The sequence below is a fragment of the Ascidiella aspersa genome, chromosome 2, assembly GCF_963924565.1.
Source record: "Ascidiella aspersa chromosome 2, kaAscAspe10.2, whole genome shotgun sequence".
NCBI classification, from domain to species: domain Eukaryota; kingdom Metazoa; phylum Chordata; class Ascidiacea; order Phlebobranchia; family Ascidiidae; genus Ascidiella; species Ascidiella aspersa.
This window is the reverse complement of record NC_139448.1, coordinates 3,772,197-3,792,793: the sequence shown is the minus strand read 5'-3', so window position 1 is coordinate 3,792,793 and position 20,597 is coordinate 3,772,197. Positions and strand designations below refer to the sequence as shown.

General features: G+C 35.7%; 1 protein-coding gene across 3 annotated transcripts; it reads left to right on the top strand.

Moving 5' to 3' along the window:
* Window positions 1-2,244: 2,244 nt before the first annotated feature.
* Window positions 2,245-19,462, top strand: LOC146163180 (RING finger protein 11-like). Of its 3 annotated transcripts, none has more exons than XM_083381924.1 (3): window positions 2,245-2,453; window positions 17,097-17,275; window positions 18,046-19,462. In XM_083381924.1, exons 1-3 carry the CDS (start codon window positions 2,292-2,294, stop codon window positions 18,227-18,229), a joined length of 525 nt encoding a protein of 174 aa, XP_083238050.1. In that variant the 5' UTR covers window positions 2,245-2,291; the 3' UTR covers window positions 18,230-19,462. The 3 variants fall into 3 exon arrangements, with proteins under 3 accessions (XP_083238050.1, XP_083238049.1, XP_083238047.1); XM_083381923.1 differs by lacking the exon at window positions 2,245-2,453 and adding an exon at window positions 14,533-15,034 and having other exon boundaries at window positions 17,103-17,275; XM_083381921.1 differs by lacking the exon at window positions 2,245-2,453 and adding an exon at window positions 14,538-15,037.
* The last annotated feature ends 1,135 nt before the right edge of the window (window positions 19,463-20,597 follow it).

Sequence of the window (20,597 nt, the reverse complement as noted above, 5' to 3'; positions counted from 1 at the left end):
TTACTTAATTAGGTCTACAATGTTGTTTATGACCCCAAAAGACAAAAAATTGTCCGAAAATAATACAAAATGTAGTGCAAATGGTTTACTTTTCAATTATGTATCACCGGAGCCTCACATAAAAATATAATTCTGGTAAAAATATCAGAAAGACTACCCAGAATGCAAACATATTTTTCTCTCCCCAGACGACCATTTATTTTTCTCTGGAAAAGAGGACATATGAAAGCCCTTTAGGTCAGTAACATAAAGTAAGCAAAATTGTGCCCAAAACGCTTAGATTGGACGCGGGTTTATTGCACTTCTCGTTAAATACCAAAGCGAGTTTTGCAGCAAATTTTCACCAAAATTTATGTGGCGCGGAAGTGTTAATTTCTTCCTAAATGTGTTTTTAAAACAAGCCTACCATACAATAATTTTATAAAAGAAAATATATATAAATCAATTAAACAAGGAAAAGTATGCTGTATACACTTTTATTATCGTTTAAAAGCACCACCTTTCTTATTTAAAAGGTTTAGGAATCAATCGATAATTTAAAGCTGGAAATAAAACGTCTATTATCGACTGTGGTCTTTGTGTAACTTATATTTGCCTGAAATGCTTTACACTTTCAAAAGAAAGTTAAAAAATGGTATTTAAGTATAATCTATTGTTGTTACATTTTATTTATTATCACATTTTTGATTTTATAAGACTTCTTTCTTGGCACTGATAAGAAAACGTTTATTTACACACGTCACGCAAAGTTTAGCAAAACCGTGTGTACTTGACGAAACATTGCTAGAGAGTTTCAGATTGTTTTTGTTTACAAAATTTTTAGACAAACTAAAAAGACAAAGAGCAGCAAATGTTAACAGAAGGTAACTACAACAAATAAATGGCATTAATTTGATAAATAGGTATCATTGTGTACAGAAATAATTACTTTTTCGTGATTATACAGCAAGTTACGTCCTACTGAACGACTTTCATTATCACAGAATTAAACTACAGTAACACACGTTATGCTGCGCAAACGCTAGCTACTGCAAATTAGCTTATTTTGGCGTAAAAATGCGACAGTGTATTTAGTAAAAATTCACCTTTGTCATATTTGAAGCTATTTGTTGTTTTTATCGTTTTTTTTTATATTTCATACCAGATTGGAACCTTGTATATTTTGTTTGGGAGATGTTTATCAACTTAAAATCAGCACAGCTGGAATGCATTTAGTTAAAAAGAACTTGTAAATATTTATAATTATTCAATGAAACATTCACACATATGTGTGTTAATATCTGAGATCTAGCCCTTCGAAGCTGCTTTTTGACCAACGACTACGGCTTACGTATAATTGCATAGCTCAGTTGGTAGAGCGACGGTCCCGGCTTGACCGGAGGTCTTGAGTTCGAACCTCACTGCAGGCTAGTTGTTTTTCTAGTCTGCCCTGCTTGCATCATAGATCAACAGACTCGTTGAGTCTGCGATGGCTTTCGGTGTACTATTTATAATTACTATTAAAAATGTAAGCATGACTAAAATATGGGCATTTGATTTCAACACATTTTACAAAATGTGCAGCTATGACCTGTCATTGCAATGGATTTATTCCCCCACACAACCTTTCAAACATGGATTTCTGATATGTTTCTTTATCAAATCATTAGTATTTATGATGTTTTTTCTGTATATAGTTTTAATTTGATTAACACACGAGAAACTTTTATAAATAGTTTAGTTCTGTATTTCAATCTCATTTGTTATGGTTAAAAGTCTTTCATATATGCTATCCTTTGCACTTATACAAAGCTGTTTATAAAATTTCATGAACTATTGTCACTATTGTAGCTTTTATATATAAAGGAAGGTGAAATAAAAACCTAAAACATTTCAAGGCTCTTAGGGTCAACGTTAACTGGCCTAATAAGGAACTGTTAAAAAGGCAATTTGTATTGCCACCTGAATCTAGCCAGCACGAAAAACTTCTGAAGAGACAAATATGTTTATTTAGCCATTAAAATTTCTTCTGAAATTGATATATACTGAAAACATATATAAATTTTCATATTTAGAATTAGACAAATATGGCTATCAGCAAAGTCTGACTTAAAAAACATTGTTTTTTTGTCGTTGAAAACTTGTGTTTGTGTCTTTTCAGCTTAAAGTTTGAAAAATTTTCATAGTATTTACTCTATTTTAAAACTACATTAGTTTAGCTTACACTTTGTGTCTATACAATCCAGGTTTACTGCCTAAAAAAAAATTTAGTCCTGGTTGGGTTTAAATGCACTTGACCAGAGAAGTTTCCGATGAATTGTTGTCGTGAAATTGTCGAAGCGTTGTTCAGACTGATGGGGAATTGTTTTGCAGCAGAAACAACCGACTCGGACGATATTTCTCTTCTGCACGATGACGATAATGCAGACGTTCCCGAAATAAGGTTGCCGCCGTCATACAGACAAATACACCAGGTAGATCTGTTGTTGCTTACTTGCTTTCATGTCACTCGCATCTTAGCCACAAAGAATTGCTTTTGGTTTCAAACTCATCTTTCAACCAAAATGGATTGCATTTACTGTTATGCTACCATAAGGAAACTAAAGTTTTGCATTATTTTTTTTTAAAGAAATTGAATTGGCCATACTGAAATGGCCATAGATTTGGCTATGTTGACTGCTAAAAAAAAAAAAAGGTTTTACCTTAATTGCTAACTGCTAGTTCTCTGATGTAATTACAAAACTACGCTAAATTTTAAAAGCAAGTTAAAGAAACCTGAGAGAATGTTTGGATTTCGTCAAAAACCTTAAATAAAACACTGCTTGTGCTAAAAAATTTATATTTAGATTAAAGTACCGAATGATTCATAAATGAAATATTTACACTTAAACAGTCTTACAAAAGTGTACAGCCGTGTTCTACCCTCCTTAGGACCATAGTTAACAACAGTTGCGGACCACATTTCAACAAATCTTATAATCAAAGCTTTTGATAGATTTTCATAAATATTCACAATTTTATCTGTTACAGACTAATTTAATTAATAACTGATCGTACTTGGCTTTGCTATAGAATGCCCAACTAAAATTAAAAAAAGACAAAAACATTCGTTGGAAAAAATGGTAGTGATGTAAATTAAACTAAATGTCAAATACAAGAAACGTTTCAACTTTCAATCCTCTCAGCTAAGGCAGTGTCGCCGACCGCTAGTCACATTTATCAATTAACAAAATTAGGGTAGCAATACAAATAATGTCTTAAAATTTGAAATTCTTCATGCTAATGCCTATTTTTTGTTCGCTTACAAGAAGCTATAGTTTTTAATTCGCTTACAAGAAAAAAACAATTGGGTCGTAAAAGCTCAGTCGTCATACTTATGTTTAATATTTGGGTCGCCGCGAAAAAAGGTTGAGAAGGACTGAGCTAAGGACTAAATGATGACTGTGAATATGCCCAAACAATACAATTAGAATAACTATTCCAATAGAAACTATTTCGAGAACCAAAATAACTTGGTTAGAAAGGTTAAGTGCACTTATGTTTCCAAGTAGCTGGCGTCTATTGAAGTGTTGACTGGCTTGTGTTGCATCAGCAGCCAACAATTAACTTTGAAAACATTGATTAAAGTAATGCTGGGTTAGGCTTGCGTACTTCGGTCCGGTATTACTGCAACTTCAACCAGTAAAAAATTAGAAAGTGTTTTCATATCTGCTGTTAAGTTCTAGTATGAGGATTGTTTAAAAGTCCAAGTTAAAGCATTTGCATACTCAATATCAAACTAATAGAAGGTTATTGTGACATTGACTAAACAGTAAAGCGAATAGTCTTAATGTTAGTACTGGATCATATCTACACTTACTTTTTTGCTTTTCTGTTTAGGCAGCTGGTGTAACCTCAATGTGAAGAATTAAACTTTTGTTATTTCAAATAAACTAATAATTATAATATCTCATTAGTAACTCAATTTAAAGAGAAATGATGAGAAAATTTAGACAGGCAAGAATGGTTATTTATTAGTGACATCTTTATTCAAAAAAAAGTTGATATTTTTAACTGAAATCTGTTCATAAAAAAATTAATAAGCTAATTCAATTCCTAAACATTTTCAGACAAGCAGGTATTGTGCATTAGAGTTTATGCTTGAATGATGAAACAGTTGTTAGTAAGTAATTTAATAGTTCTCTAATGTATGTTACTGAGTCGACTTTTTATGGTTGTTTTGACTTCATTCATGTCAGGAAACTTAACTGACAACTTGACAAGTCAATGGAGATGTGGCAATTTATAACAAAATGTTTTATTATAAATCTGTGGTTAACTGGTTAGGAGAAAAGGGTCATGTCTGATCAGGATGCTGTATGTTGCAACTGCCTGACATGTGGTTTTTTTTGAATAACTCTTTGCTCAAACACCAGGCTAGAACCACAACCAAACCTGATGGTTGTTACTTGCTATTTAATATTTTTTTTGTGAAGTATACATTTTTTGACACATAATCTCACTCATAAGTCATAAGACAAATTCATTTCCCCACTTTTATGTTCTATTATTTTTTACCATATTTTTTTTTTTTTTGTCTTATGGTAAGGCGTAGTTCTACTTTTTTACCATTTAATATGCTTCACATGAAGTCACAAGACTGGTCTCCAAAGTCATAATGAAAATGACAAGTTTTTGACTGGTTAATAATTAAATTAAGATATGCTTGTGGCCCCGAAGACCGCTCTCTGTTTCCATCAGAGATGCCGAGGGTGAAAAAAATGTTAGTCTAAAATTTAGAATCTAAATTATGTTGAGTCACTTCTGTTAATCCCCTAGTTAGTATTGCCTATGTGTGTTCATTAAGTCGAACTGTAATTAAAATAGAACAAGGCATTTTGCCTTGTTGTAAATTATTTGATTTGTCTTGGTCGCATTTTCACCATATTTCCAATGTCAGAGAAAGTCATAAAAATCCTCTTGGCAAAAAAAGTTCTAATATTTTCGTATTGCAAATTTGGATAAATTAATTATCAACAAGAATAAAACTGTATTTTTACAAAAGTGAGAAATATTGCATGATTTATTGTGCATTAAATTATCAATTTAGGCTAATCAATATAGAAAAGCACTATTAGTGATATAAATATAGCACACCGGTTTCCCAGTAAAACAATTGAATGTGTTTTTCGTGCCATTTGTCTTCAGTTATATTATATGTGTGTTCATTGAGTCGAAAGTTCTGTAATTGAAATTAAAGGAGGCTTTTTTGCCTTGTTTGTCAATGATTGTTTTGGTCGCATTCCGCTTCTGAAGTCCAACTGTGTCATTTGACTTCATTTGAAGCATCACCAAGGTTTCTTCATAAAAGTTCACCCAGTTTTTAAAACGTCATTGAAAAGTCTTTTCAGACGTCATGAAAGATTCTGTGAGAAACACAATCAAGATGTCTCTAAGCAACGTCATCAAAACGTATTTTTGAGGTGTATTTTTAAAATATTCTTAAGGTGTCTTTTTGAAACGTCAACAAAGTATATTTCTGAAACGTCATCAATGCCTTAATGATTTGCGTCATCAATGTGTCGAAACTCTACGTCACCAAAGTGTGAATACGTAACTTTATCAAACGCTAAAACGTATTGCAATTAACTTATCGGAGTTCATGCAAAACTTCGTTAATTTGTCGTTACGAGACTACGTAACAAAGTGCGGATAGCACTGTAAGTTTGTAGCAACGATTTGTTAAGGCGTTGTTACGAAACGTTGAGCCAAAAGAGGCTTGGTTAAAAGCAGTCTGTTGAAAGGATCGGCGGCCTGTGATCTGCATAGATGAGCCGACCGCAGCTAGCTTTGGGCGCGGCTGAGTATGCCATCAAATCACTGCCTCGCCTTACGCTTAACCAGTTATGTAGCACCAGATCTTGTGATGTAATGCAATATGGCAGTGATTTGCAAACTGTGTGCTTCGAGAGATTCTCAGGTCTGCCGGCAAAACTTTTTGTTATTTTGGAAAATAACCTATTTCTATTACAAATTCGCATGTAAGCAAGCAAGCATACGAGACTGTAAAATTAATAAACACTATTCGCTAGAAAACTGATAATAATGTGGTATTCACTTCTTGCCTTGCGATGTATCAAGAGCGATTGTTGAGTTATGAAGTTGTTATTTTTTTAGAAAGTGTGCTACGAAATTTGTCTTTATATTTACATTGTTGAAAGCTAAAAAGCCGGAGAACCATCGCATATGGCACTATATTTCTGCAAACAATCGTTTTTTTTTTTAGTTTTATGGCCCACATTCGATTCCGTTTTAACAACAATGACTAATTTGCATGATTTCATTTCAACCCGGCAAAACTGAAGTATTTTACGTAGCGCTTAAACCATGAAAAGCAACTCAAAGCGTAGAGGCGTGAGAATAGGTTTTCATTTCTGCGCTCTCCGAAGTCTTACGACATAAATCGATTGCACGTTCTGACCGGGTATTGTTTTTAAAAAACTACAGCAATGAGAAATTTATAATAAGGTTTAAAATTATGTGTCCAATTTTAAATTAGGAAAAAAGAACAATGTTAGGGATTTTCTTAAACTAATATCGACATATCGTAATACCTTTCAAAACGTAACGCTTTAAAGCCCATCCCAAACCTCGACTCGAAAAATGCACGGTGTTTCAACCAGTCAAAAATTGTATCGATAAATTTTGATAAATTGCCAAAACCCGCTTTGGGCTACAACGCGAAAAATTGGGGGCGAAAAATTTATGCCAATTTTGCGAGTCACACGATTGTCCTCGTTACACGTTCAAGTGAAGCCGAAACAAAACAAAAAAATGCGCGCCGGGATTTCGATTTTTTGATTTTCGGTCGATCAGAATCAAATCATATTAGAATTGGATTTATCATTGCTGTGCGAGGGCAAACTCTGAAACAATTTTACGTTGCGGAACCATGGGCGAGAGTTTGCAATAAAACAACTTCCAAAGGAAAAACGACACAATATCGAAGACCAATGTTTAATTTGAAAAACACTTCGAGTGTAACTGATTTATGGCGATAAAACGGCCTTCCTTTAAACCGAAATATTCGCAGTAGAGCAACTTACAGATTAGTTGCAAGTCCAACTTTGGTGAAAACCCATGGCGATACAAGGCTGGCAATATATCAATCGCGGCATGCCTGCAATGGCACACAGGATACAGTAGGATTCCAATGCTGTTTGCACAACGCTTGCTGCCTGCAAGGTTGTTGTTGTTGTTGTTGTTGTTGTTGTTGCTGTTCCTCAGGACAAACAAATGCCGGTGCATTGCATCGCCATTTATCACCGACAAACGTATGTTACCAATTTAAAACTAAAATTGTCGCTTTGGAACAAATATTATTGCTTTGCAACCTCTGGTTGTTTTGTTTTGCAATAGAAACTACGCTTTGCAACGTTTTAAAAAAATGTAAAAAAAATAAAAAAAAATAAAAAAAAAAAAACATAAAAAAAAGTTTCTTCAAATTTTCTTGGTTTTTAGGCGATGTTTTTTCAAAAATTAAATGACTTTGGAACGAAAGGACACGCAAACCATTAGATCAGAGCACTTTTGAATTTTTTTGGTCCAACATGTTTGTACTTTCAATGTGCGTTTATCAAGGCACCAGATTTTTCGAACCTAAAAAGTCTGCCCGTTGTAATTGTAAGCTAATACATTTATTTCGTTATAGCGAACTGGGCGTCAAATTGTTGACTTCTTATCGTGTTTGACAAACACTCTGTTTTCTCACCATTTTTCGTAAAAACGAAATTGAAAAAAATACATTTCCTTTCATAGGCGCCATTAAAAGCAGTTTTGTCCTACACAGCGGGTCATGAAGCATTTTCTAAACGTTGGAAGTTTTTATTGTTCGTTACAAATATGCTACCATGGATTTTACGTTTGGCCGCTGATCAACCAAATATACTAGATCAAGTTTCGTGTTAATGGTAAAATATGCATGTTGATACGTTGTTTTTCTAACATCTTGAGATCCCATAATGCGTCCCATGAAAAAAACGGGTTGTCACATTGATTTACATATTGAAAAGTCTTTGCAAAAACCTGTGCTTTTCCAGAAGTCTTTGAATAGTCTTTAGGGTGATTTTATGCTCAGCTTAAGTTTAGAAAGTGTCTTAAAAAACAATAAAAATGTATTTGTAATTGTGTCTACCGCGGTATTTATAATGCTATGTTTTCGGATTAGATTAAAAAAACTCCGAGCGATCCAATTTGAAGTCTTTAAAAACCTACAAAGTTAACCTAAAAAATTTGGAAAGCAAAAGCACCGATTTAAAACCATTAAAGAGTGTACAAATGCGCTATTCTTCGACAGGTTTAGGTCTTGTTTAGACGATTTTATAATACTGCTAACCTGGCTCTATCATGTCGTTGGTCTTAATGCTATAATGGTATAGGTTAGTCTAGTAGATATTGGTGCTCCGTAGGTCTTATTGTATGATTCCACTAAGCTCGGCAATTGCGCGGTACTCGCTTCCTAGAAGTTTACGGCCGCGGGTCGTTCAACGAGCATTGTTAAACATTGCTTGTTTCTTCCTGAACTGTTCAGATTATTGTACGCCCCTGCATCCTTGTGTGTGAATGCAACCATCGCCAGTCATATACAGCAATGCAGCGGAGATAAGGGAATTGCTGGATTTAATTAGCGGAGGCTCAGTGGTTTTCAGCCTTTCGATTTGTCGACCGTTTACGAAAATCTCGCCTTGACGATTCTTCTGTTTTTGGCAAAGAGGGAAATATGATATAGACTTGAAAGTTTAAAAGGAGTCGATTGGTAATGTTGGTGCAGTTTGGGTCCCTTTAGCCTACTACGTTAAGGGATTAAATTTATGGGTTGAAAATAAAGACAGGACCTTTTTCTGGTTTGCTCATTTCTTGAAAGTTAATTAGGGGAAAGAATCGCCCCGCAAAAAAACATTTTTAATGAGGCAAAATAATAACCTATAGGAGAAGAAATATGTTGATTTATTCACACGTGTAGCACAACAAATCGGTTCAGGCTATTTGAAATTTGACTAATAAATCCATCGTTTGTATAATTGATAAACGAGCGTGGTGCAACTACAGGCCCACGTGGACGTTTCTAATAATTCTCAAGATATGGTTTGAGGTTGTAATGTAGTTAGACGTAGAATGAAAATCAAAGCCCATATAGATATAGGTAGCATATTGAACGAATATTTCTTTATTATACATTTTAAACATCTTGCTTCCTAAAAGCTTCCTCAAATTTAGGTTTAGGCTAAAGCTAAACCCTCTACGGCTCTAAGCAGTCCGACTGCAATACCTAGCTATGTATAGCTTAGCGACGAAGCAGTTTGCTCGATTGCATGTTGTGTTGCAATCTGCCCTGCAGGAACTTTGCAGTTTCGATGTCGATGTTTTGTTGTTGTGATGCAATGCAGATGCAGGAAGCTAGTTGTCGTAACGTGAGAACTATTTAGTGAGGCCACTGTATGTAATTAGGCGATTTTTCGTCATACATAGGCGATTTTTCGTCATACTAAAGTTATGTGTTTTTGGGCTTTACATACTAATTTGTAACTTGAGGTCTTATTGTTCGACCAAACTTAACGTTTAACACTACCGAAAATAGCTTTTTAGGGGATTTACCGGATCAGAAACCCCTTGGTCGTGAAGCGCAGTCAAGCGTGAAGCAGCAGCGATGACGGAATTTGATTGACAGCTCGTGGCTCGCAAACAATCACTTCCACCTCACGATGTGCATCGCTCGCGACGCCATTGCGCGATCCAGTGACGTAATCAACTCTCGCGCTTCTCGTAATGACGTCATCACGCTTTGTCGAGTCACGGTATATGTCACGGCTTAACTTGGGGCGTGACGGGACAAAAATAAATTATCGAGAATTTATTTGAATGCAAAACGTTTTTGAACTATTACAGCTCGCACGAATAAATGTGGTTTCAATGTTTCGGACGAGAATGTGATAATTAATTAACTAATAGTTCTTATGAAACAGGCTCGTTATATAAGCGTGGAAGTTGAGCTTATATGAAATAAGCTCGTCATATAAAATAGGTTCGTTATATAAGCGTGGAAGTTGAGCTTCGATGAAAAGCTCGGTACATAAGGGTGGAAGTTAAGCTTATATGAAATAAACTCGTTATATAATCGTGGAAGTTAATTTAAAAGTGATCAGAAAAGGTTGATGGTTGTATTCGAATGTTGTTCAGGTTGCCAATCATAGCAGTGTTTGTCGAATATTTGGTCGTCGTTTGAATTGGTTGGTTTGCTGCAGTATTTTTGTTGAGATTGGTTATAATTTATAAGTGATGTAAATCAAAAACGGCTCCTCTGGTAATTGTTATTGTTAACCAACGTTTCGGCAACCAATGCAAGTCGCCTTCGTCAAGGTGAATGACACTGTTTACGCTGCTTAAAACCAAATCAAACTCAAGTGTTTTCATATTTTGTGTGTTCGATTCGAAAAAGTCTGCCACTTTTTTTTTTTGCAATGACACTGATTGTCACTCACTCTGACGAAGGCGGCTTGCATAGGTTGCCGAAACGTTGGTTAACAATTACAATTACCAGAGGAGCCGTTTTTGATTTATAATACCACGCCTGGTAGCAACAGTTTTTATAAGTGATATATGTTTCCAAAGTTTTAGAAAATTGTCGAAGTAATACGGAGACATGGCTCGTAATAATTAAATTCCAACTTTGTACATTTGCCATTTTTTGTTTTTGTTGTTGTTGACCTTCCAAAAAGTTCGCCAAAGCTTCGTTTTTTTACTTACACTTAGTATGTGGGTCGCCGCGAAAATAGAAGCACTGGTTTAAGGTTTTGGGTCTTCGACTTTAAAAATATTTCACAGAGGTAACATTATTTCAAGGTGGCGTTTTTCCAGGGTTTTGTGTATTTTTAATGTAGTGCGTTGCCCACCCATTCGAGTAATAGTAAACTATGTATGACAGACTGCTGTGAAGCATGGCTGGTATGTTGGCTGGCCTGTAAAAGTGGTTAAATTTCCTGTAATAGTGGTTAAATTTAAACAGTACACGCGACCCGTTCAGCAAACCCCAGAATAAACACGGGAAAAAATAGTAAAATTAACTTCTGGTCCTGGTTTTGTTTTTATAAAGTATTGCTGATGGCTGCCACAAGGATGTAAGATAAGTTGGTTTACACAGAAAAATATAAGAGAAAGTGTTTAAAATGCAAATAGTGCACGTTTAAGAAGCTATGCAAATTCCGCTGCTTTTGAAATCGCAGAATATTTCATGTTTCTTCCATTGGGTAGTGCGCTAGTGTTGCTAATTTAAACCCATCGTATAAGTAAAGGAGATTGTGCTGTTTCAATTTCAGCGTGTCCCTTTCGTTTATAATGTACACCTTGTGTTTCAAATTGTTTTTGGGGAAAGCTTTCCTACCAAGCTCAGTTTGTTGGTGCTGGTTTAAGGAGAATGAAACACTTTTAACATATTAAATAAGTTGTGTCATTTGTAGGTTAGGTATAATTTAAACCAGGGGTTCTTAAACTGGGGTCCATGGACCCCTTGGGGGTCCGTGAAGTAGTTTTAGGGGGTCCATGAAGGCCCAATTGAAATATTAGTGTATATTTTAAAAGTTACCATTTTCTCAAAGGAAACAGTTTAATTAATAATAAAACGGTTTTGCACTGTATGTATTGAGACTCCATTTCACTTTCACATTTTTGGACCGAAATCAGCAAATTTATGAAGTTTATTTGTATTGTGACTTCACTTTTGAATTTTTTTCCCCTACCGTGGTCCACGCAAGGCCCCCAAACAATTTTAGGGGTCCGCGGTAAAAAATGTTCAAGAACCTCTGGTTTAAGCGTTTAACCAGAAACGTTGGCATTGGTTTCATAGTTTGCAAATGGGAGTTTGTTGTAAAAAAAGTCGTTATAAAAACTTCTGTTTGCAGTGTGTTTCAGAAATCGTTTCACCTAAACGCATTGTGCCAACCTTTCAACTGTATGCAAATATCGTGGTTTGATGCGTATTATTCTCCACTGCTTATGGTGGTTAACGAATCTGTTTCCTGACCATTGCACAACACAATAGATGGAGTATTGTCAGTAGGACCGCGTAAACCTACGGACAAGGGGTTACACTTTTAGAAAGTGACTGTAGGGCGGAATTTTGCATGATCAGAAAACAATTGAAGAGGTCTACTGTCTAGTTAAGGGTTGCAACATAAGATGGTGTCCCTCTCAAACCAGGGATGCGGAGTCGGTTAAAATTTGGTGTTTCTCAGCCTTTTTTCGCAGCGACCAAAATATTAGGCGTACGTATCAGCGAAGCTTTGGCGCACCAATTCTTGTACTGATGATTTTTAAGAACAAAAATTAGGACAAATACCATAAATAAGTTGGAATTTAATTATTGTGACCCATTTTTTCAAATTTTAGGAAAATCTTGCCCAGAACCAATGAGTAAATCCAACCATATAAAACTACTGGTCGGTGACCCGGACAAATAGAAAGATCATCCAATTTGGTGTCGCGACCAATAGGTTAGAATAAATGGATTATAAATAACTCGGGTCTGACCCCGGTTTAGAAAAAAGTTCAAGTCACGGTTCTGGTTTAACCGTTTGGGTGCTACTGTTTTGGCACCGGACTGTCTGCCCTTGTTTTGAGTTGGGGGTGAGCAATTCGTGGTTTAGCATTTTGGTTTAGGGTTGGAATTATTGGTAGGGTAAGGGTTAAGGTGGGAGTGGGATTTAGGGTTAGGTAAGAAGCTGTTTAACTCATGTTCTGGCTGTTTAAATCTTATTTCGACTACTACTGTATATGTATTAATCCTATTTTTGTCTTATTTCGAACTGTGTTTTATTCCGACGTTGAGTTGTTCTAATTTCGCTTTTATTTCCTTTTGCTGCCGTTTAATTTGATTTAAGTTACCGATTACAATAGTTTACTGGCTAGATTGATTTGTTTACCGAATAGATTTGTATCTAATATCTATATCAGCGATTATATCGCATCTCGCCTACGTTTCAACCAAAGCAAAAAAGGACTTGGAAAAACCTCATAAATGACGAAAACAATTAGGCGTTCAAACTTTGCCAATAATTTCCGGGTATTATTTGCGCTGGCGTAAAAAAAAAGCAGCTACATTACGACGAATTGTTTTGTAAGCCCAATCGCCCAACATCGATTTTTCAACCACAAGATTTCACTTATGCTGACATCGACTGGAAAGATGTCTTGCAACACAAAAATAAATCCCACCTCATGCTCAGTTTACGAAAAAATCGAGAGCAGGCGCGATGCGCATGACCGCGCACTTATGACGTCAAAATCGCTTTATCTCGCTCGTGACTGATTGCCTTTTCTCTCTTTTTTGACACAAGCGCGAGTAACAAAGAACAGACTCATAATAAAGCCGCCAGCTGACTGACTGTGCCTTGCTGATGTGTTATTCACAGTATTATAGAGGCCGGCGCGCCAGCAATGCTTGTGGTTATTGCTTGTGACAGCAGTTTACCAGCCTGCCAGATGCCCAATGTGTACGTTTGGTGTTAGTTGTTATCGTTAAGCAGCATAAGTAAATTTGCACAATATCGTTGGTTTAGGCTGTTTAGTGAAAGCGGCTAAGTCTCCAAGGCGTAATAACGGTTTCAGTTTAAAAGCGGCGGACAACATCGTTGTTGTTTCAAGGTGTGATTTTTAATTACAATATTATCGTCGATGACTTCCTGGAGTTTGTAGTTTGACGTAGAATGAATTTAAAGCTTAAACAGAAATAGGTAGCATTTTGTACGTTTCAAATAATTCATTGGGTAGCATGTTGTGAAGGTTCAATAATTCCTAGTTCATTATCGACATGTTGAACTTACTTCTGCATGGGCGTTCATATTCCTTGTTATTATTAATATCCGGTCGTTCTAACATCCCAGAAATAGCATCAAAACTTGATTTCCTCCCAAATGTGACGAGCTTCCTTTGTCTGTATCATTACACAACGCCAAAACTTTGTATGTTTGCTTTCTAAAGCCCTTTAGTCATCAGTTTTACCATTTCAGGGTTGTTAAGTTGTCCAATAGCTTATGTGCAGGTGTCCTCGGTTGATTAATTATTAACAAGCACGGTAAGCGTTTCCTTAAGCAGCTTCTGCTAGCTTTCTTTTTAAGTAAGCGAATAGGAAACCATAGTAGCAGAGTTCTTTGTCAGCAAGTAGGTTAAATTGAGCTGTTATTTACTTAAAAGGGAAAAATTATTTTAAATCCTGTGCTTAACTAATTAAACAATTGTATTTCATATTGAAATTGCTTAAAAATCATTTGAATTTAAGTGATATGTGTTCTACAGCAATTTATAAATTTACACCTTTGTGGTGTACCTGTTCTTTTGAAATAAAAACAAACATATTATATTGATTGAATCTCTTTAATTTTAGCTAACTAAATGAAACTGAGTATATATTTATGTGAAATTTCAGTAGACTAGCTACAATGTTTTGTGTGCTTATAAACTTATCAGACAACAGATTTATTGACTCGCTTTAATTAAGCTAACTGACAGAATCTTGAGTATTTTATTCTTATTGTGAGATGTCAATTTTCTGGCTACCAATGTTTCGTATGCTTGTAAACTTATCAGACAAGATACCCAGGTTTATTTTATAGTAAAAAGGAAACACATCTACAAATGTTGTTGTTCTTCCAGGTGTTAACTTCACGCTGCTTAAAACCAAATCAAACTCAAGTGTTTTCATATTTTGTGTGCTCGATTCGAAAAAGTCTGCCACTTTTTTATTTTGTTTTCCTGTGATGAACTTTGGATAAAATCTTTGGATCCGCTTAACATGGGAAACCAAATCGCATCCGACCCGGAGCAGGGTTCCGATGGAATCCGGGAATCTGGTCGTTCCGATGGATCTGGAGTCGTTTTGTCAGGAAGTCGCAATATACCTCATTCAAATCACCAGTCGAGGCATAAACATCGAAGTCACAAGTCGCACGTTCGACTTGTTCCTCTATCGGGGAGCCCAAAAACGATGGTTAGCTCGTCGCTGCCTAATATGCCCTTTGACAGAAACATTGTGAGTTATGGACCCTGTGTGTAATCGAGTGCATGGTAATTTGGTGCAATGTTGAACGCCTTAATTGCACTAACAACTAACTTTAATTCAGTAAAAGAGACTGGGATTGAAACACAGCTCTTAGCCAATGTTATTACACAAATACTAACAGGATCAGGTTTCAGTCGAAACGCAACTATCCAGTGTTAAAAATAGACCATTTCAAATTAACAGCAGATATTAATGGCTGGACAGACAGAGGATGTAGTTTGAAATTAAATAAATATCACAGCCTAGATACAAGTTTAGGTAGCATTTTGTTAATTCCACACACAAAATATTGCCTAATTATGTATTGCCTTAATATTAGTTCTACAAATCATCTGATTCTTTAAAATTGATTTTGATCAAAAATGTATAAAGTGCCCTTATGCTTGTTTGAAATCAATTTTGTGGTCATAAAAATCTAGAGCAAGTTAAATGAACCATTTTAAATGTTTTGCTCTTTTTGGAGTGAAATGATAATTGGAAGATTTACTGTAATATTTGTCTTGAAAGCATTTGCCCAATATAATCAATTGTAATCTTATACTGTGCTTAACCTGTGCAAAGCCAAGGACTAAGTGGACTTTTAGTCTGGCTGCGACCTTATCAGTGTCATTTCAAGGTCACTGCATGCCCTCAGCCTATCTTTGTATAGAAATGCATGCATACACACTGCAATGTCCGGTGTACTTTAAGCACATCGCACAAAACATTGATAAACAATGTTTTTTATTTACCCTTAAAACAACTTAATTGCATTTATAATAACTGTATACCACATTAGTAACAGCCTGCAATTAAGGCTACACAAAGAAACTTAATTCTTGAGTAATTTTAAAAATCGAGGTGTGACTCAGCTTAAAGAGCACTGAATAATAGGACAATAAATCATGGCTAAGCGTTTAATGAACAGGATGCATCATTTGGTATAAAAATCAGTTAACGATCTAGTGTTTCAAATAACTACGTAAGAGGTTTTAATTCTAATACTTATTCCAACATTACTCATTATAAGTTAGGTAGGCCAGTTTACTCTATTAAACAAAAAAATGAAAATATTAGAATTTCCTCAATCAATTAATTACAAAAAAAAAAAATTACCAATGTTTTTAGAATCAGTAGATGGTTGTCAAATAAATAAATCTGTCATATAATGTTTGTTGTAGTGAACCTCCTGTGTTTTCAGTGAATATAGTTATTAGCTGAACATATAAAATTACTAAACAAAAACGAACCTACAACCTTTTGGTGGCAAAATGGTTCTTGGGATGTTATTGTAAGATCACATATGTTGTTCAGTGAATAATATATAGCTTCCATGGTCAAATATTAATGACTTAGCAAAAAAAAAATTAAAAGATACCCTGTTTCTGTTTCAAAACAGCTTACCAGCTTAGCTTGAAATGTTTATGAAAACAATTAATAATTAATTAATAGGTGACACTGGGCGAAAAATCGGATTGTCAAGCATCATGTTGAGTGATGAATGGTAATATCGGATTGGAGGCTGTAATTTGCCTATGTTCGTAGCGATACACGTCTGATACAATGGTTGTATCAGTACACGTCTGATACAATGGTTGTATCGGTACCGATTTGGAGTATCGGTACTCGTCTGATAATATGGTGGAATCAGTGCCGATCTGATACCAGGTTGAAACAGGAATTTTAGCTTTAATTTGAGATCTATCACAACAATTCTACCATAAAAGTTGAATCTATCCAAACACATTAGATTAATTAATAACGAGGGCTACCTAAACTTTGCATCACTAAACAAAATTTAATCCTAATAATCTGTAAAAAATGCCCTTAAACTTTTTAATCATCTATTTTGCTAGTTTGAGCATAGTAATGACGTAATTTGATATCGGATTGCAATATTTTTTGTCCAAAAAATCAACTTTCACTATGCACGGATCTGTGATACCTAACTGTATCATCATCAGTTATGGAAACATCTTTATAAAGTTGATGTAAATTTTCTTAGACATCCCTAACCCCATTAACCATCTGTACTTGTTTTATCGTTCAGATTAACGATGGGGGTACAGAGAGCCAGCAAGTGTACCACCTCAGTCCCGGGCAGTCATGCACGGCTGACGAGCTCACTGAAGAGGAACAAGTGAAGCTTGCTCAGAGGATCGGACTCATCCACCATCTTCCAAGGAGTACCTGGGATGAAAGTCACCTCAGCGACAAAAAGATCAGAGAGTGAGTGGTTTATAGAAAGTATAAAAATGAGTTGTTATTGTACGAGAGTAAGCTTCAATCGAAAAATGTGTGTAAAATTAAAAAAAAATGATTGAAAGAGCTTATTGTTACAATCCTGAAATTAAATTATGATTTCTTAAGTAAAGTTTACCATCAAAGCGGTTTGTCACAGTTTTGTCCTTGAGAGTGAGTGGTTTATAGAAAGTTTAAGAACTAGTTTTTATTATGCCTACTTCAGTTGAAAAGTGTGTGTAAAAGTTTCAAAAGGTAGCAAGAATTTCCACAAAAAAGCTTGTTGTGACAGTGACGATCCTTCAGTCACATTTTTGTTCCATGTTTTTTTGTTTTTTTTTCTATTTTACCATTCAAAATGGATTTGGAATGTCTAAAGCTTGATATTCCATTCCAACACCTAGTATACATGATATATTTGAGCAGTGAGTATTGCTGACCAAACCTGTAACAAATGACAACATTATTATGTACAACTAAGCAAAAAGTGAAATGATAATGAATTTCAAAAAATGATGAGACAATTATGGATGTGATTGTTTTTAGGGGGAATGGGCAAAAGAAAAAAAACACTTTCCTGGTGCCAAAAGGCCTGAATCTCAAATGAAACATCGCTATCAGCTTAATTTATCTCCAACACACCCTAAAAATTTAAAATCTTAAATTTAAACGAGATTTACTGCTTGCAAAACTTCATATATCAAACACTGTAGAATACTTTACGTCCTCCCTTAAAAAATGCCCCACCTCCATTTCAGGTGCTGCATTTGCATGATCGACTTTGAGAACAGCGAACCAATCCGTTACCTTCCCTGTATGCATTACTACCACCTAGAGTGCATCGACGACTGGCTCATGCGCTCGTTCACCTGCCCAACCTGCATGGAACCTGTCGATGCAGCGCTACTATCCACCTATGACAGTCCGGACAATGTCGGATGATACACAACTGCAGTGGTAGAGTGATATTTGGGCACCTCCAGGGGTAATTGGGGTAACCCATCTTTTTTCAGTTAATTTTGTTGGCGTATGAGGGTATAGTGTTAAACTGGGGTAAACCGTTTTAACCCTATGGGGAAAAATCCGTTGGGCATGGATGTTTTTGTAGTGGGAGAACAAAACATTTCATTATGACATTTCTATTTCTGGTTGGACCTGACGGTTTTTTAAGAAAAGTTAGACCTCTTTAAAATGTTTAGAGACCACTGCTCTAAACATTTTCATTTGAATTTTTTGCCTAGAAGACCAACTGTATCTGGATTAATCGCCAAACATTTCAATTTAAGCTAGTCAAATATTTTTTCAAAAAATATTTATTTATTTAAAGGTGTTCAATTCAGGCTGGGAATCAAATGGTTTTATTCACACAATATGTTTCATGATTATTTTGATGCGAAATATTTTTATTTACCACGTTCGATTCGATATCAACCCTGCCCAACCCCCCCTCTCCCCGCGCGCTGCTCAGCTGTTACCCCCGAAAAGTCCCAGGGTTCCCCAAATACCCCGGGTACGCCGCATACGCTCTCGCAGTTGTTTTTACTTCTTGATTGACCTTTTTCTTGTGCTCTCGTTGCATTTCTTGACTTCCTTGATCGCCACTTGTTTTCTATTCTGGCGCCGTTGCTCTGTCCAGGTGGGGATTCCCCAGCACTGTCCGTGATTTGTTCGTGTGAGCACTTTAGCAACTTAATGGGGAATGTTTAATGTTAAGTAACGCTATCGCCAGAACAGTGCTTCTCAAACGGTAAAGCTTCACACCTTTATGAGTAACCTTAACCTACTGCCACCATTACCAAGTGTGGTCCGCGTTCGGCTAAAACGGCTATTGAAATCAACTTTCCTGCTTCATGAAGTACAAATCGGTTTCCATTTTACATAAACGTCAATCTATTGTTTGTTTTCGATGAAATTTTTAAGACCTAAGTTAAACCGCTTGCTGTTTTATGCACAGCTTACTAAGCTTTGACGCTGCCGCTGACAGGATAAAAGGCTGCAGTCGATAAAAACACAACGTCGCACTTTATTGCCTGTTTTGGTATTTAGTCTGATTCTCATCCGATATTTTGGTCGAACAGTACAATGCTGCCGAGTGTTTCAGTACTTATGATATCATTAGGTAAATTAACAAAATATTTGAGTAACTTGTCCATGACTCACCTTAATATGAATAGCTACTATATTAAGTTGTTTAACCTGTCAGCACCGATACCAGCCTAGTATCGGACAAATGCCGATACTGCCACTTGTTATCGGATGCCTCGGTCCGATATTATCGGACCTCCCCTATTTGTCACGACAAAACACTTTTTTTTATTGCACTTATATCCTTCAAAGAAACCCGGGTGTTATACAGCAGTAGAAAAGAAACATAGCCTGAGCGTTTCTTTGATATATTGAGAGACCCAAAGTTTTTCCACACAAAGTTTATTGTTAGTTCTTTACTGTGCTTTGTGTAGCAACCGTGTGTCTATTTCGCCCTTTTTTTCGTACGACCCCGACTGCAGTTCTAGTTGGAATTTGAAAATTTGCACAGACTAACGTTGACTTGCATGCGAGCGCTATTCGCCCTTCTGTAAAAACAAGTTTTGTAATTTATTTAAATATATATATCACAAGTTCCATTAGAAGATTTAGTGACATAGTCCTGATTTTACGGTAAAAACGTTATTTTAAACGTATTAGACCGAAAAAAGACGTTCCCTTAAACTTCAAGGATTGCCATTCTGATTTAACGCCCGCGGTCTAACCACACTACACGATTTAGGAGATTTTGTTTCAACAAACTTTACGTTGCCTATTGCGGCCTAAACGCTTTTTATCTGGCGTCAAAAATATCGAAATTTATTTTCACCAGAAATTAATTTCAAGAAGGCTACGTGTTGTTTGTAACAGTGTAGCAAATAGTGTTCATAACAATACTGTGTATTTTTGTTCAAATTGGTATTTTCCGAATACGAATTATTCCGTGCTAAACACTTGTAAACGATTGTATAACATGTATTCAAACAAATGTTTACTTTATTATCAAAAAAGTGGTCTAATTATAAAGCGGTCTTCCAAAATTATCAGCTGCTGCCAATTCCTCGCCAAAATCTTACGTTTCTAGTGTGTTACGCAAAATAAAACCGTAAAAATGGCTGGAATCGTAACTAACCTAACATTGTCAAGTTAGTCTCGTGTTTATTTTGGAAGGCTCGTATTTTGATGTGTTCGTCCGTTTGTTTTTCGCTCGATTCTTCCCGACAATGTTTCCTGTGTTGTTCTGTCGCTTTGTTGCATTACGCTTTTGTCATCATGGCCAATTTGA

Excerpts from the sequence above, each read along its gene's own strand:
- LOC146163180 (XM_083381921.1), top strand. The coding sequence starts at position 14,801 with ATGGGAAACCAAATCGCATCCGACCCGGAGCAGGGTTCCGATGGAATC. Across the intron at positions 15,038-17,096 it reads TGCCCTTTGACAGAAACATT|ATTAACGATGGGGGTACAGA; the intron begins GTGAGTTATGGA and ends TTTATCGTTCAG. Across the intron at positions 17,276-18,045 it reads AGCGACAAAAAGATCAGAGA|GTGCTGCATTTGCATGATCG; the intron begins GTGAGTGGTTTA and ends CCTCCATTTCAG.